At 36.6% G+C, this 16,465-nt stretch overlaps 1 protein-coding gene and 1 long non-coding RNA gene across 3 annotated transcripts; one reads left to right on the top strand and one right to left on the bottom strand.

Moving 5' to 3' along the window:
* Window positions 1–4,673: 4,673 nt before the first annotated feature.
* On the top strand, window positions 4,674–5,533 carry LOC134789612 (probable cytochrome P450 313a1; the record flags this gene model as incomplete). The annotated part of the gene is made up of 2 exons (XM_063760183.1): window positions 4,674–4,878; window positions 5,322–5,533. Coding segments are annotated over 2 exons (417 nt in total), but the record flags the coding sequence as incomplete, so codon positions are not given.
* Window positions 5,534–7,349: 1,816 nt separating this feature from the next.
* LOC134789647 (uncharacterized) lies at window positions 7,350–14,975 on the bottom strand. Of its 2 annotated transcripts, XR_010144101.1 has the most exons (3): window positions 11,480–14,975; window positions 9,836–10,137; window positions 7,350–9,435 (listed from the first exon to the last, which is right to left on the bottom strand). It is a non-coding gene; the product is annotated as an uncharacterized LOC134789647 (long non-coding RNA). The 2 variants fall into 2 exon arrangements; XR_010144100.1 differs by having other exon boundaries at window positions 9,836–14,975.
* Window positions 14,976–16,465: the final 1,490 nt, after the last annotated feature.

Genomic DNA, 16,465 nt, shown 5'->3' with positions numbered 1-16,465 from the left:
TATTAGTTATATCTCAGAAGTTGTAAAGATATTAATTTAAATACAGTTTATGAACCATACACAGTGGTTTGATTGTGAACCCACAACACCTTAGTTTCATATCAACCTAATCTATTTAATCAAATAAATAGATCTATAAGAATAAAGAAAAGGGGAACGGGGGATCAAAAAGTAGTCGAAAACATCTCGCGTGATTTGTGCACAACCCTTAAATAACGTAAAATTACCGATAGACTATTTTTTGAAAATTAATTTTTCCTTTAGTTTCTACATATAGCTGGTCAAGCAGATCTTGTCAGTAGAAAAAGGCGGCAAATTTGAAAAATGTAGGCGGGAAGGGATATCGTCCCATAGAAAATTTGAATTTCGCGCCTTTTTTACTGACAAGATTTGAAATGAAATGAATGAAATGAAAATGCTTTATTGCCACAAAGAAGTACAAAATATAAACTAAACTAACTTAAACTAACTATTCTAATAATATTAAGTATAAGTTATAATTATTCTAAATAATGTGGCAAACGGTTTTGGCGTCAGCATGATGCTGAAAATGCCCGCCCACATGGGTGACACTTTAGCGCTGTTTTTCAGCCAGAACCAGATTCCCTTCGCACCTCCACAAATCAATTATATGTAAACCGCGTTTTAACATCTACATAATACATAATATATTAAATTAAATTAAAAGTGAACTAAAGAGTGGAAAATATAATACTTTAACCAGGTGATTTATTCAGATACTTATTTTTATTTATCTTTATCTTAGGTTCGCCGCTTCAGCCTGTTTGTTAAATAATAATATTTTGCATTGTTTTTTAAAGGTCAGCAAGCAGGTTTTTAGCCTAATTGGAGGTGGTAAATTATTCCAGATTTTTGAAGCGGCGTACCTGAAACTTCCCTTAAATCCTGCAGATTTATATCTCGGGATTATTAACTTCATCTTCATTGTATTTCTTTTAGGTCGACGAGTTTCAGTATAAAAGGATAATTTTTGAAATAGGTAAATAGGTATTTTGGTGTATGCTACTTTATGTGTAAGGCAAGCCATGTGAAGCTCCCTTCTAGATTCCATATTTAGAATTTTTCTTTCAGCCAATATTGGGGAGATATGAGCTCTTTTTGGTACGTCAACACAGAACCGAATACATGCGTTCTGAACTCTTTGAATTGCTTTCTTGGTATATTGGTACAACCTTGGCCCATATACAGTGTCACAGTAGTTAAACGGGGATAAAACCAAAAGTTCAGTGAGAATTATTCTTATTTTGTAAGACAAATATTTCCTTATATTGTAAAGGACTTTTAGTTTATAAAACGCGTTCTTTATCTTCATGTTTATATGATCGACGTATCGCTGTTCTTCGTCCATGATCAAACCTAAATTGCGAGCCTTGTTTACCCTCTCAATAACATCATTATTTATTTTTAGGTGCAAGCTTTGGTTAGCAACATATTCAACCTGTTTTTTGGTGCCCATTAACATGTATTTTGTTTTAGCTGAGTTCACAACAAGATTATTTTTTTGTGACCATTCCGACACGGCTTTCAAATCATTGTTGATTTCACTTAAAGCCTGTACAGCATTTTTGGCATGGAATGATTTATAGACTTGAGTATCATCTGCGTATAGGTGGACTTTAGTATACTTCAAAACTTTTATCATATCCGCCGTAAATATAATGAACAAAAGCGGGCTCAGTATCGATCCCTGGGGGACCCCTCTGTTTAGACTCAGTATTTGCGAAGCTGTTTGGTTTCCTTTCTCATCTTCAGATACCACTTGTTGTCTTCTTCCTATGAGGAATGAGCTGAACCATTTTTGTGCATTAGTTGATACGCCATAATAAGAGAGCTTTGCAAGGAGTAACTCTGGGTTAAGGCAATCGAACGCTCGCGAAAAATCGAGTAGTACTAATACTGAACTCTTTCCCTCATCGGATGCTGTTATGATATCATCGCTAACATGTGAGAGCGCAGTGGAAGTCCCATGGCCAGCGCGGAAGCCAGACTGCGTTGTAGGAAGGAAGTTGTTTTGCTCTAGATAGCTTTTTAATTGTTTTTCGACGACTCGTTCGAGCACCTTGGACAAAACTGGTAGAAGACTTATAGGACGTAAGTCCTTTAGTTGTTCAGTTTTTCCGCTCTTTGGTATTGGTTTAACTAGAGCGTGTTTCCACGCTGCCGGGAATGTATTGGTTTCGATAGATTTATTTATAATTGCTGTAAGGACTGAGAGTGTGAAAGGCAGTGTAAGGCGAAACATGTCAATAGAGATCTGATCATGACCACACGCATGGGTCTTGATACTGTTTAGAATATCTCCAACCTCTTTTTCAGTAGTGGGCAGAAGACTAAATTCAGACGTATGGTGTACAGCTCTCTCCTTGCAAAAAAAGTTGAGCGTTTTTGCTTTTGATTTGCTTGACCAGCTATATATTTTTATTTAACATGTCAAATATTTTATTAATTTAAGGTATTTACGGCTGTCACTTTCCATAAATAGGCACTTTTAATTTATTACTCTGGTATCACCGTACCAATATTAGTGATGGGACACCATAAAAACCAATATCGGTAAAATCGATATAAACATAATGAATAATATACAGATGGTCATGATGCCTAGCGAACACCAGCCATATCGTACAAACCTCAAGGAGTGATATTCCTAGGCAGATTATGATCTGCCTAGTGACCACCAGCCATATCGTGCTAACTTCAAGGTGTGATATTCCTAAGCAGATCATGAAACGCCGGCATGTCATGTTCTGACTAGTGATCACCGGCCATACCGTGCAAACCTCAACATTTAGGCATATCGAATAAGTAGGATGGCCTATATTTTAGCAAATGATAACCATTGAAATGGCTTGACAGCCTACTTATAGTACGTGTTTGGGTAGCGTATGATTTTAGTACCTACCTAGCACCTACGCATTCTGCTCCAAATGTCACATAGAATGCAGCACTAGCAGTGGCAAAAAATGCAAAAGGCAGATTATTAAATGGCGGAGTTTCATGATATGCCTAGGAATATCTCATATGCCCGATTTTACGATCTACCGCCGATATATATACTAATTATCCCCTACTCAATATCCCTTAAATGACATCCTATGGCCGCGTTCCATCTCTGTCATCAGATCTGCATGCTCGATAGTATATTGCATTGCTTCCAGAAGTAAACCAACATGTAAAATATTAACTAATGAACTGATAATAAAAAATCATTCTATATCAGCTTGCAAGATTCGCCCTAAACAAATTGACAAACTATTAGAACAACATCTAAAAACAATACAAAAATTGAAAGTTAGTAAAATGCTGGTAAAGACTTGATATTGTAATATTATTATAATTGATAAAAGCAGAAATTAAACTTCATTGTCAATAAAATATCGACAATATTATCGGCGCGTCCCTCGCACTATCTAGGTTTACTTAGAACTGACGTCATCTCGTTCACGGACAGGGTTGTCTGTGTTTGTTCTTGTACTTGTGTGAATATAGTTTTTGCTAGTGTTTGATAATTTTGTCGTGTGCGTGTGTAGCGACGCATGCTAAAAATGCATTAGTGTTAACATTATTTGTGTGCGTTACCTCGTCCCCCGCGCCAAAAATGACAGAATTTTTCAAATAGAAATTAGTGCGCGTCTCTACTCCATAGATATTTACTCCGAGACAATTATGAAGGGTTACGTCATTCCAAGGAAGTCAATAGGCCTTGGGCGGACGCTGCGTTGTTTGCACATTCAACGAAGGTACAATTTAGTAGGTGGAAGGTAGATACCTAAAGTATCTTCTTAGGTATCTATAATGCGTTGCCATGGATTCGTTTGGATTTTATTCCGATTGCGAAGAAAATATTTATAACTTCAGAGGCTCGAATAGGAGGAGCCTTCTTTATATTATATCGAGGTAGATATGGGGGCTTCAGTACAAATCGTTGCAAAACTGGTGATATTTCCCATGATTTAAATAATAAAATAATATTTTCCTAAAAAATTGCGACTTGACAGTCCATGTCAGTTTTTCTTTTTAAATGTAATATGGGTCCTGAAACCTGTAATAAATGTTTTTTTTTATTATTATTGGCAAAACTACCTATGTACCTATAGTACCTGTTACAAGTGTTACGAGTATTAATAGTAGTACCTAGGGATGTAAAGTCTAAAAAATAATTTGTGCCTCGAATTTCACAGGTGTTTGCAAAAATTAACGTTTGAAAATTCAATTACCACAAAACATACACGGTGGGCCCATATAACTCGAGAGATTTTAACCGCGCATTCCTGCGGTCATACGGAGCGAAAAATGTTATAAAAGTTGTGGTCAAATTCAGCAAAAAAATTGTGTTTTCTGCACACGCTCTCTTTAATTTTTACATCTTATCGAAAAAAACATTGCAACGAATAAGTAAAAGTTTTTTTTATTTATAGATATATTTTGCGAGTTCCTTTAAATCTTTAATATCTGTTAGTAGGTATTTCTAAACCAAGTCACAATATACAGTGGCACCGACGCAGCCATAAAACTGAGTTATTCATGTAGCTATATCGCCATTTAGTTCGGACGTGGCTCCAAAACTTAAATTTGTTATTTCCAAAGACTATTAGTTCGGATTCCCGCAACAGATTAAAGTATTTCAACACATAACAGAAGGACGTAACTGAATTGCCTTTTTTAACGAATTCGCAGCTTCTGGCACAACCTTGGTGAACGGGGTGACTGTGATACTGAACATCTGGGCGACGCACCGCAACCCCACCTTCTGGGGGGCTGACGCGGAGCAGTTCCGCCCGGAGCGCTTCCTGGAGGGGCCGCTCAAGCACCCGTCGCAGTTCCAGCCCTTCTCTCTGCCCATGAGGAACTGCCTTGGTTAGTTTTTTACTGCATATGCATGCATTCATCATATCGACTGGAAGGCATCCACTGCTGGACCTGTATGGTCTACGGTGGTTGATATGGTCTGGAAGAGAGTTATGGTCAAAACTACTGGTCTGTTCTCGACCAAAGGTTCCCTGCGTTCTTTTCTTGATCAGATCACCAGTCCACCTTATTGGGCCTTCTCTGATTGGGTTAGCTAACATAAACATATGTCTACCACACGAGAAGGTTTCTGTTCCACTGGCCAGCATATAATACATCAACATCACAATCGTTTTTATTAAGAAAATTTACGATTTTACTAATACTACTTATTCAATTTGGTCAAGCTCTGGATCAAATTGACTGCATGTAAGCAGCATTCTTATTTATGGTCTGGTTTTGAGAACAGTTTTAAATTCGATTATTTATTAATTTGAGTGCTTTGTTTCTAGGATACAACTACGCTATGATGTCGATGAAGACTATGTTGGCCAACATGCTGCGCCGCTACAGGATATTGCCGCCTTCCCACATGGACGAACACGAGCTCCAGGAACCCTTGAAACTCTCATACGACATCATGATGAGGGACATAGATAACTATGAAATAAGGCTAGAGAGGATAGAACAAAAAACCAGATCAACAAGGGAAGGCCAAATTTAAATTGATCCAATGACCAGAACAATCTGGGGTACATTTTGCTAAGTATTTCTGCACTAAGTCGAAATTCATAAAAAAAATTCATAAGGATAATATCCCAGTTCGTCCAGTGGTCTCATATTTGGGTGCGCCAACTTATAATCTGGCAAAAAGGTTGAATTCCATTATAAGAGACAAGTCCCAGTTCCAGCCGAAATATTGCTTGAAAAATAGCTTGCAGTTAATAGAAAAGATCCAGGACATTAACATACCAGATAATGCTGTTCTTCTTTCATTGGATGTAGACAGTTTGTTTACAAATGTGCCATATGGAGAGACTTTGGAGATTATTAAGGGTCTTTTTGAAAGGCAACGTTTACATCCAGGGGAAGTAGATGAATTGATAGATCTAACAGCGATTTGTATGAAACAAAATTATTTCAGATTTGGGGGACAGTATTATTTGCAAAGTGATGGTTTGGCTATGGGTTCACCACTAAGTCCTTTGATGGCTGATATTTTTATGGACCATTTTGAGAACCAGCATATTGTGGGCAACAATAATATATTATACTATTTTAGATACGTGGATGATTTGATTATTTGTTGGACGGGTAGTATGGGCCTGCTGGATGCATTTATTGCTGAAATTAATGGTAAGCATCCAAAAATTAAGTTTAAAAAGGAACTAGAGCAAGACAACTCATTGAATTTTCTAGATTTAACAATCACTAAAGTAAACAACAGGCATCAGTTCAAAATTTACCGTAAGCCTACACATACCGATACAGTTATCCCGGCTTCTTCCACGCATCCGTGGCAGCATAAGTTGGCTGATTTTCATTGTTATGTGCATAGAATGTTGACTGTGCCTCTTTCTGATGAACACTATCAGATTGAATTAAATAATATTTATCACTTAGCAGTTTCGAATGGTTACGATAAGTCTGTTGTGGATGGTATCATCAGGAAAAAGCGGAATAGTATGGTCAACACTATGTTGTATGCGGCACGATCCTCTGAACCGATTAAGAAATATAAAGCGAGCATAACTTATGTTGGCAAGTTGTCTGATGCAATTTACAAAATTTTGAAGTCTAACGACATTCCTGTGGCCTTTAAGACAAATAATACTTTGCACTCGAAGCTTTGCAATGGCAAAGATAAGATCGAGAATGGGAAAAAGTCTGGAGTTTATAAGCTTACCTGTGACGATTGTAATAAAGTGTATGTGGGGCAAACGGGCCGTAGTTTCACTACTAGGTATAAAGAGCATGTTGCGTCATATAGACATAACCATCCAGAGAACTCCAATTTTGCAAAGCACTTATTAGATACAGGTCACACTTTATCTGAGAATCATTCTTTTGATATTTTACATGTTTGCGAAAAGGGATTGCGTTTGGGTATTCTGGAACAACTGGAAATAATTAGGTACAACAATAGGGGCATGATTCTTAACGAACAATTGAATGTTGCGTCATCGCCGTTATTACGAATTTTTCCATCTCACTCACACTTGCACGGTAGGGGGAGTGGTCAAGGTATAAATATGGCCGACCATTCTAGACAGGTCATTCCGTTGCCGGGCGTCGGACCCATAGAGTAACTTATATATACTGAGATAGAGTATACACTCAGCGTTGAGACACTACGCCATCTAGCGAAATATGTCAAAATAACTTGCACTAGGGTAATTTTTTAGGGAGATTTTAATTCTGTTCATGGTTGATTAGGGTAATAAAACTATTCTTTGTACGGTTAAATTAATATAATAAATAGTTTGATTACCCTAAAAACTAAAGGCATCCTGTTAATCATTAAGTAAAACAACTTTAAAAATGGTTAAATTACTTTATTTACCAAATTTTATAACATTTAACAGCAATTTTAAACAAATCCACTAACAAAGTTATAGCAACACAACAATAAGTACTATAAAAATCTTTTAACAATTTAAAATACAATAATTACTCGTCATATCTTGACGAGTAAGCAAGTTATCGTAAGCCCCCGGATGACCCGGTTCTAGGACCTATGATCACCTAGGTACTACTAATGGAGGCTTTGACAATCGAACTGGAAATACTTACAAATTCTTTATTGCAGTAACTAATAATACATTGCAGTCGATACCTAAGCATATTCCAATTATGGTACATTATAATTGTAGTTTGGCAAACCAATATGTCAGTAGGAAAAGCGTAAATTGATATTTGCCGTTTGTACTGGTCTGGTGGTGGTGTTTGTAAAGGTACCTACAAGTCGCGCGAGTGTCTAAAAATACCTACGTTAAACATTATAAGCTTAGTGGTCTGCCTGATTATAAAAAAAAAAATATAATTATCAGGTAGTCAGTTTATATTGCCTACTACCTATATTTTACAATATTCTACATAATTCACAGATAGTAAACGGGTACAAAAACGGGCGCTGAGGCTCTAGGATATAGTCACAAATAAATAACTAGATTATGCTATTCTGTCTAAAAAAAATGTGAGGAGTGAGATCGTCGGAGGAATCTTCTGGCTAAGGATTATACCTTTTCTGCTACCGGATACTTTCTGCTAACTTGCTACTAAGAGCTGTCTCTCACAGCAGAAATTATCCTGTTACACTTGTGAGAGGATAGATTTAGCCCTTCTATTTCTATTAAGGAGATCACCATAAAGGATGACTCACGCTATTAGACAGGGCTGAGACCGAGCCGGAGCTCCAGCGCTTCGTTTTATATGGAAAGCACCACGTGAACACCGATCAGCCGTCATAGAAAATTACGTGTCGAACGCCTCGGCTCGGATCCCGCGCGGTCTAGCGTGAGTCATCCTTAATTTTTACTTAAAATGTAACATTACGTTAGCTATGTTTGTACGGACGTCAATCCTGTTTACAGAAGTTGTTGGAAGTTACAGAACCGACCTCTAGCTGACAATATTCGTTACCATACATGTACCACACACTCTCAAAAGACACAAAGGAGACTGGCGAAGCCACGTCACAACTAGTAAAAAAAAATGGGTGGATCAACTATTCCTTGACGTTATGTACATTATAAGCGCTTATTACACTTCCACACCGTCGGGCCTTAATACGATCGTGGCCGACGGTGCGCCCGAGCAAGATCGTTTTGCATTTCACGAAATATAAGAGCATCGTCAACAATATTTGACATGTAACATATACTTTGTCTCGAATTGGCAATCATGGTTGATATTTTTGTAGTTGAACTATTTTTTACACCAAGAAATATTGTGAACGATGTGACAATATTTCATGAAACCACATGAAACGTAAAACGATCCTTGCCCGATATCGGGGCCGACGTCGCGGCTCATCGTTAGCCGTCTGAAGGCAGGATAAGTGTAATAAGCCCTATTGTGTCCAGGGACTGTCTCATATCAAACATAAAGTGTCATTCTATGGAACTTGCTAACTATGTAAACATACAACTACGTAAACATATTGAAATTGTCTCTGAATGATGAACTTACTTGTGACTTTTGTTTACATAAGTAGTTAGCAAGTTCCATAGAATTACACTTTAGACAAATAATCTTTCAGAAAGAGTCTTTGTAGTGTTACGCTGATACTAGCACCCAAAAGAAAGGGATGAGTACCCATTGTTTTGTAGTTCAGAAAACCATAACTATGGCAATAAGTGGTAAAACAAGTTGATTCACCCACTTATACACATGTAGTGGCCACATGTATCCAAATACAGGTACATATCTAATATCGCCTGGCAAACCAAGCATTTAGTTGCGAAATTCAAATTTCATATGGGAGATAGAATTTTCCCGCCAATTTTTTTTCAATTTGCTGCCTTTTCTTCTAACAAATTTGGTTTGCCAGACCATACCAGACATAACGTTACATTGTTAACTTAGGTATTTGCTAATTTTAAATAAACTAGGTAAACTACTTACCTGGGTCAAACAGATCACTGTGTTATGTCTTTCCTGTAGACATACACAAGAGTTAAGGGCTATAAAGGTTAATTTTCTTATTTAACCCTTATCCACGTGAAAAGGTCCTCCTTTTATTTAGAGAACGATGATAAAATCATTGCTTACATGCCCACAAGCTGTTAACTATTGCCCACAGGAGAGAAAAATGTACTGTTCGCGATAACACACTAGTTTTCTCTCCTGTGGGCAATAGTTAACAGCTTGTGGGCATGTAAGTAATGATTTTATCATAGTTCTTTAAATAAAAGGAGGACCTTTTCACGTGGATAAGGGTTAAATAAGAAAATTAACCTTTATAGCCCTTAACTCTTGTGTATGTCTACAGGAAAGACATAACACAGTGATCTGTTTGACCCACCTGTACTTAATCTATAGTTTGGGAAGAGTCGTTTTTCAGTGGAGCATTTTAAGCAGAAAGAACAGAGAGGCTATCGCAAAAACCGAAATTCGCAAATTGCGGGGATCTTTCGCTTTTACTGCAATGAAAAATTATATGCCTTCATTGGAGTAAAAGAGAAAGATCCCCGCCATTTGCGAACTTTTTATTTTCGCGGTTATAGCTCAGTACTCTCTTTTTCGTAACAGTTTTTTACTGACAATTACTTGTTTACCAAACTATAAAATTACAGATTTCAATACCTTTCATGTTAATATATATTACTGTGTCAACTTTTAAAAAGGCTGCCCCGCTCTCGCTCGGCACTTTTTCACACTTCTGAGGCATATCACACGCGAACTGATTTTTTAAAATAGAAGTTTTCTTTTTCTCCGGGAATCTAATATATATGGTCACTACTGTCACTAGTTAAGTAGTAGAATACAACTAACATTGGAAGGAAAAATTGATGGCAAGAGAGGAAGGGGAAGAAGGAGGGTCACCTGGCTTGACAACGTAAAAAAGTGGACGAACATGGATAACGCAGCCACACTGGTAAGAATGGCTAAGAGCAGGAGAGAGATTGCAAAGGCGGTCGCCGACTTCCGTTAGGGCATGTCAAATGAAGAAGAAAAAGTAGTAGAATTAAGTAATACGCTTCATACCCTATTAATAAATTTAGTACCGTGACTAGTAGGTATACATATTTTTTTTACTAAGCGCTTATAGCTTATATCGCTTTTTATTACATTAAACCATTGCCGAGCAATTTCGAAAGGGCGGGTGTACAGTCAACGGTAAAAATATGGGTGTACAAATCATTTCAAGAATATGTCCCATAACTCTTATGTCAGTGAATTAAGAACTATGGGACATATTTTTGTGTAAGTTGTCTACACCCATATTTTTACCGTTGACTGTACCATGGATTTCCGATGGTCGATTGTGGCCTCGGCAGCAATTAGAGGGCGTGGTTACTTTTTGTTTAGTTTAAGACATCTATTTCAATTCATAATTTACTAGCTTTTGCCCGCGACTTCGTTTGCGTGGAATTAGTAATTTAGGTAGCTATTATTTTATCCATACTGCGTTTTGTTGATTCCCCATACAAACTTCGACGCCCCTTTTCACCCCCTTAAAGGGTGATTTATTGAATGAAACCTATCCATTCTCCTTCCCCGGGACTCAAACTATCTCTATACCAAATTTCAACTAAATCGTACACCAGCGCCGGTGCTACACCTCGCGGGCGGTATAGTTCCTATTGACAAAGTTTGTTATGCAGTTGTTGTTAAGTCCCCATACAAAATTTCACCTCTATCAGGGATGATTTATGGGTTAAAAACTATCCTATGTCCTTCCTCGGGACTCGGACAATCTAAATACCAAATTTCATCTAAATCGGTTCAGCGATTTAAGCGAGAAGAGGTAACAGACATACAGATAGAGTTCCTTTTATAATATTAAATATTAAATTATATTATATTCAAAAAGTATGGATATGGTAGCTCAAACCAATTTTTCAGTAAATAAGAACAATAAAACTATATTTTGCTTTTGGATGCTAAGCACTAGTGTAAGATCTTTAGATACTATGATTCTCTCTGTCTATGTTTGAAATTAGACAGTCCTTTGACATACTATACTTAGGTACACCTATTTGTAGTAAAATAATTAGATTTATTTCAATCTCTATTCGAAAATAAACTCGTCTAGTTTCACATAATTAATACGTATCGCCCGACGCTTAATACGTAAACAATACGTAGAGTAGAAGTGAAATGCTGATATCACTGTCGATAACTATAACGTATAGCTGCGCCCCTTCCGTCAGTTAAGTAGGTACACAATAAGTAGCTTTAGTATGCTTTGTTATACTGTATCCAAGAAATATTTTTCGGAAATAAACAATTTATTTTTTTATTTTATGACCGACTTATATCGGGCTTTTATTACTCGTAACAGTCGTAATGTAATTTACAGCTAGACTTTTGGCGCGCGAATGATATCTGAGGGTCTACTACAGCCAACATCACAAAATCGAAAAACGTTATTCTACCTGTCTACCGGCACCACAGCCGGTAGCAGTATTGGCTTAGGTACAAACAGCAATACTCTTAACTATCCATCGGTGGACCTTATGCTTTTTGTAATAAGGTTTAGAACATGGTTGCATAAAGTGTGCACGCATTGTGACCCCGGGTTCGAATCCCACCTAGGGCGAACTTTTTGTTTATTTATATTTTTATTTTTTTCCGTTACTTTTCTGTTTCACAAAATATCAGAAGATTGTTAACAATATTTTAAAATTAAAAAAAAAATTGCCTTGTATTGCCGATAATATTCAAGGCTTAATATTTTTTCGTCACCTTTCCTCTTAAAAAATATATTGGTAACGGACATAACAGTGTCCTGATATTAATATGTGGAACGGAAAACGAATTAGGCGACTATTGTCGTAAGGAAAAATGACTAAAAATAATAACGTCTAAAATGTCTAAATACCTATTATTGCCAAAAAATTTAAAAGACTAAAAGTATCAATAACGAAGTACAAAAATGAAACTAAGTCTAACTGTGAATAGTCCGAAAAAAAATGTCGAGAATTGTATTTTCTAAATCAATGTAACCAATGCGATGTCTTAACATCTCAGGTTTAGGCTGCGTTTCCACCAGAGGTGTGCGAGGAAGCTGGGTGCTTAGCCAAGTTGCAAATCGTTTACACTCCGTAGCGAACGAAACGCCCAATGTCTCTGTCACACTAATATAACTGAATAGTATACTTAACCGCGTTATCTGAGACTGTCTGTTCGTCTGTCTGTCACCAGGCTGTACCTCATGAACCGTGATAGCTAGGCAGTTGAAATTTTCACACATGATGTATTTCTGTTGCCGCTATAACAACAAATACTAAAAACAGATTATAATAAATATTTAAATGGGGCTCCCATACAACAAACGTGTTTTTTCCCGTTTTTTGAGTAACGGAACCCTTCGTGCGCGATACTGACATGCACTTGGGCGGTTTTTTTTTACATTATTATAATTCGTAATTTTTCCTTATAGACATTAATCGACTAATAATTCCGGAAAAACTGCTTTTAGCATGCTTACTAACTAGGGTGGCAGAGTAAGACCAAGGTAACGTTAGTTGCAGTGTTTTTCAAAGCAAAGACTTGCAAAGTGTTATTTTAAAGTCATAATGTCATAGCTGTTTGACATTTAAAATATAACACTTGCATGTCTGGTCTGAATCTAGCTAGCAGCTTAGGTATGTTTGACTTAGCACAAAGTATTCGCTTGTGACTTGGGTTCTATTCCCGCCATCGGTGAATTTTTTCCTTTTTTTTTTACTTTTTGCGCTGAATTTTTCCTTTCAGACAACCGGCTTAGGTAGAAACAGCAATACTCTTAACTATCCATCGGTGGACCTTATGCTTTTTGTAATAAGGTTTAGAACATGGTTTCATAAAGTGTGCACGCATTGTGACCCCGGGTTCGAATCCCACCTAGGGTGAACTTTTTGTTTATTATTATTTTTATTTTTTTCCGTTACTTTTCCGTTTCACAAAATATCAGAAGATTGTTTACAATATTTTAAAATAAAAAAAAATATTTGCCTTGAATTGCCGATAATATTCAATGATTAATATTTTTTCGACACCTTTCCTCTTAAAAAGTATATTGGTAACGGACGTAACAGTGTCCTGATATTATGTGGAACGGAAAACGGATAACGCCTAAAATGTCTAAATACCTATTATTGTCAAGAAATTTAAAAGACTAAAAGTATCAATAACGAAGTACAAAAATGAAACTAAAAGTCTAACTGTGAATAGTCCGAAAAAAAATGTCGAGAATCGTATTTTCTAAATCAATGTAACCAAGGCGATGCTTAAAATGACAGGTTTAGGCTGCGTTTCCACCAGAGATGTGCGAGGAAGCTGGGTGCTTAGCCAAGTTGCAAATCGTTTACACTCCGTAGCGAACGAAACGCCCAATGTCTCTGTCACACTAATATAACTGAATAGTATACTTAACCGTTATCTGAGACTGTCTGTTCGTCTGTCTGTCACCAGGCTGTACCTCATGAACCGTGATAGCTAGGCAGTTGAAATGTTCACATATGATGTATTTCTGTTGCCGCTATAACAACAAATACTAAAAACAGATTATAATAAATATTTAAATGGGGCTCCCATACAACAAACGTGATTTTTTCCCGTTTTTAGGGTTTTTGAGTAACGGAACCCTTCGTGCGCGATACTGACATGCACTTGGGCGGTTTTTTTTTACATTATTATAATTTGTCATTTTTCCTTATAGACATTAATCGACTAATAATTCTGGAAAACTGCTTTTAGCATGCTTACTAACTAGGGTGGCAGAGTAAGACCAAGGTAACGCTGCAGTGTTTTTCAAAGCAAAGACTTGCAAAGTGTTATTTTAAAGTCATAATTTCATAGCTGTTTGACATTTAAAATATAACACTTGCATGTCTGGTCTGAATCTAGCTAGCAGCTTAGGTATGTTTGACTTAGCACAAAGTGTTCGCTTGTGACTTGGGTTCTATTCCCGCCATCGGTCAACTTTTTCGTTTTTTTTTTTTACTTTTTGCGCTGAGTTTCTCCTTTCAGAAAACCGGCTTAGGTACAAACAGCAATACTCTTAACTATCCATCGGTGGACCTTATGCTTTTTGTAATAAGGTTTAGAACATGGTTTCATAAAGTGTGCACGCATTGTGACCCCGGGTTCGAATCCCACCTAGGGTGAACTTTTTGTTTATTATTATTTTTATTTTTTTCCGTTACTTTTCCGTTTCACAAAATATCAGAAGATTGTTTACAATATTTTAAAATAAAAAAAAATATTTGCCTTGAATTGCCGATAATATTCAATGATTAATATTTTTTCGACACCTTTCCTCTTAAAAAGTATATTGGTAACGGACGTAACAGTGTCCTGATATTATGTGGAACGGAAAACGGATAACGCCTAAAATGTCTAAATACCTATTATTGTCAAGAAATTTAAAAGACTAAAAGTATCAATAACGAAGTACAAAAATGAAACTAAAAGTCTAACTGTGAATAGTCCGAAAAAAAATGTCGAGAATCGTATTTTCTAAATCACTGTAACCAAGGCGATGCTTAAAATGACAGGTTTAGGCTGCGTTTCCACCAGAGATGTGCGAGGAAGCTGGGTGCTTAGCCAAGTTGCAAATCGTTTACACTCCGTAGCGAACGAAACGCCCAATGTCTCTGTCACACTAATATAACTGAATAGTATACTTAACCGTTATCTGAGACTGTCTGTTCGTCTGTCTGTCACCAGGCTGTACCTCATGAACCGTGATAGCTAGGCAGTTGAAATGTTCACATATGATGTATTTCTGTTGCCGCTATAACAACAAATACTAAAAACAGATTATAATAAATATTTAAATGGGGCTCCCATACAACAAACGTGATTTTTTCCCGTTTTTAGGGTTTTTGAGTAACGGAACCCTTCGTGCGCGATACTGACATGCACTTGGGCGGTTTTTTTTTTACATTATTATAATTTGTCATTTTTCCTTGTAGACATTAATCGACTAATAATTCTGGAAAACTGCTTTTAGCATGCTTACTAACTAGGGTGGCAGAGTAAGACCAAGGTAACGCTGCAGTGTTTTTCAAAGCAAAGACTTGCAAAGTGTTATTTTAAAGTCATAATTTCATAGCTGTTTGACATTTAAAATATAACACTTGCATGTCTGGTCTGAATCTAGCTAGCAGCTTAGGTATGTTTGACTTAGCACAAAGTATTCGCTTGTGACTTGGGTTCTATTCCCGCCATCGGTCAACTTTTTCGTTTTTTTTTTTACTTTTTGCGCTGAGTTTCTCCTTTCAGAAAACCGGCTTAGGTAAAAACAGCAATACTCTTAACTATCCATCGGTGGACCTTATGCTTTTTGTAATAAGGTTTAGAACATGGTTGCATAAAGTGTGCACGCATTGTGACCCCGGGTTCGAATCCCACCTAGGGTGAACTTTTTGTTTATTATTATTTTTATTTTTTCCGTTACTTTTCCGTTTCACAAAATATCAGAAGATCGTTAACAATGTTTTAAATTGTTTTATCTTGATTTGCTAAAAACGTTAAATGAATGTAGTTCATTTTTATAGAATAAAAGTGGATGACAGGATAGATTTATCTCTGGATAGATGGACATATATTTCAATTTATAACTAACATTATTAAAGATATTTTGTTAATCGACTACTATGAAAATCTCTGCAGAGTTATCTTGGTCTTAATCTAGCAAGCAGATCTATGTATGCTTGGCCCAACGCAAAGTGTTCGCTTGTGACCTGGGTTCAATTCCCGCCACGGGAGAAGTTTTTTTTTTTTTTTTTTTACATTTTGGGCTGTTACCCTTTCACAAAATATCAAAAGATCGTTAACAATAACTATTTGAAAAGTCGACCGGCGCAAAATCACCTTTCATAACAAATCATCTATTTCAATTTATAATTTATAATATTTTTACACAATTTGATGTCAAGTAGGTACATATCAATCACAGACATGCCGCATCGTTTTATTTTTTGTATTTATTGAGCTATAG

Source organism: Cydia splendana, chromosome 4 (genome assembly GCF_910591565.1).
Source record: "Cydia splendana chromosome 4, ilCydSple1.2, whole genome shotgun sequence".
Classification (NCBI taxonomy): domain Eukaryota; kingdom Metazoa; phylum Arthropoda; class Insecta; order Lepidoptera; family Tortricidae; genus Cydia; species Cydia splendana.
Note: the sequence above shows the minus strand (reverse complement) of the source record. Positions and strands in the feature narration are given on the sequence as shown.